Source organism: Vicugna pacos, chromosome 1, assembly GCF_048564905.1.
Source record: "Vicugna pacos chromosome 1, VicPac4, whole genome shotgun sequence".
NCBI lineage: Eukaryota > Metazoa > Chordata > Mammalia > Artiodactyla > Camelidae > Vicugna > Vicugna pacos.
In genome coordinates this window covers 111,936,940-111,938,520 of record NC_132987.1, presented here as the reverse complement: position 1 = coordinate 111,938,520, position 1,581 = coordinate 111,936,940, and the positions used below count along the sequence as shown (strand labels likewise).

Genomic DNA, 1,581 nt, shown 5'->3' with positions numbered 1-1,581 from the left:
GTCATGCATTTCAGGCAAAATACAGAAGAGTCGTGCCTATTTCATTGTGTTATAACAGGAGGTTCAAGATGTCAGTAAATCTTTGATACTCTCTGAAATAGATTGTTAAGCTCAAATTACTAATAGAATAAAACCTTTTTCTTCTACTATAATCATGGTTCATGGATATAAACTACAGGGACTATATCATGGTTTTTAATCATTTATAAAATCATAGATGCATGAATACATGCACTATAAGCCAAAGTCAATAATATTGCTCCAGAAAATTAATAAAACAAATTCATCACTCAAGGATTTACAACTGAACCTTGTCAAGTCATCTCTGTGTCTTCCACGAATCTTCAATCCTGTCTTCTCCATAAATTTTCCACTGTCCTTTTCCACTTTGAAGCCACACGTTCATTCCCAAGGCAGCATATATGCAGATAGAAGGAGGATATTGAATGAAACTAAGATTTTCAACAGGTAGACTCTACTGGGGTTATATGGTCACATGGCAGCTAGAATATAGTTTAAATTTGGAATCTAGAATAAACAAGCCACCAAATTAGGAGAAGACTCTCTCATTAAAGGCACATGATTTCACGATAGGCATCGTGACACACAACAGAGTTGTCTTGGCTTGGATATATTGGTTTTGAAGAATTCCTGAGATGGTCTTCATGCTAATGAGTTTAAAATGTGACTTCAATAGTGACTTAGGTTTGCCCCACATACCATTCTGTTGGTATATAAGGCCCTGGGCAGACTATAAATTTAAGATTCTAGAGACTGACTGCCCTGCAAACTGAGCTTTCTCCTCACATCATGAGCTTCTACAATAACTATGGTGGCCTGGGCTATGGCTATGGTGGCCTGGGATGTGGCTATGGATGTGGCTACGGTGGCTATGGCTATGCCTGCTACCGCCCATGCTGCTATGGAAGATACTGGTCTTCTGGCTTCTACTGAGAAGTTCTAGAGGCTCATCTGTTCAGGATGTTCTCTGATGAGGCACCATGGGTACCTCTTGCACTAATTGTAATAAGGATGTTCTTGTCTGTTCAACAGTCACTATTGAAGTTTAGACTACCATGCAACAGCAGACCTTTTTTGATGGAATTGCCTGAGTGTCCAACCATTTAGAAAAAAATTCATTTGATCTATGTCACTAACTGAATACAATCTTAACCATTTACATTTTGGGAAAATGTCGAAATTGATTTTTCATTAAAGTTATTCTGTTTTTCATATGTATAATAATTTTATGCATATTTATTTATGTAGATTTCTTGTGATTGTATGTGTATGTGTGTTTGTGAGTTGTGTGTAAGATGGTTGGATCTTTCACTCTTTATACTTGACAATTTATATGTGTGAATGAAAAGTTATATTCAACCAGTGCTTTTCTATTATGTGTTTTTTTGTGAACATATCCAAGATCTACTGTTGTCTGCCTTGATTTCATCAAAGCTTTATCTTTGAAACTGCCAAACTTTGACTAAAGACATCAGGAAGATTGAACCACTTTTCACCACTTAATGCTGTTTTTTTAAATATCTCATCCTTTCCTGATACTTAGTGTTTGAATACGCTCTG

The 1,581-nt window shown here is 36.3% G+C and overlaps 1 protein-coding gene across 1 annotated transcript; it reads left to right on the top strand.

The window, feature by feature from the left end:
• Positions 1 to 776: 776 nt before the first annotated feature.
• LOC140700396 (keratin-associated protein 19-7-like) lies at positions 777 to 1,172 on the top strand. The gene has a single exon (XM_072973903.1). It carries the CDS (start codon positions 811 to 813, stop codon positions 952 to 954), a length of 144 nt encoding a protein of 47 aa, XP_072830004.1. The 5' UTR covers positions 777 to 810; the 3' UTR covers positions 955 to 1,172.
• The last annotated feature ends 409 nt before the right edge of the window (positions 1,173 to 1,581 follow it).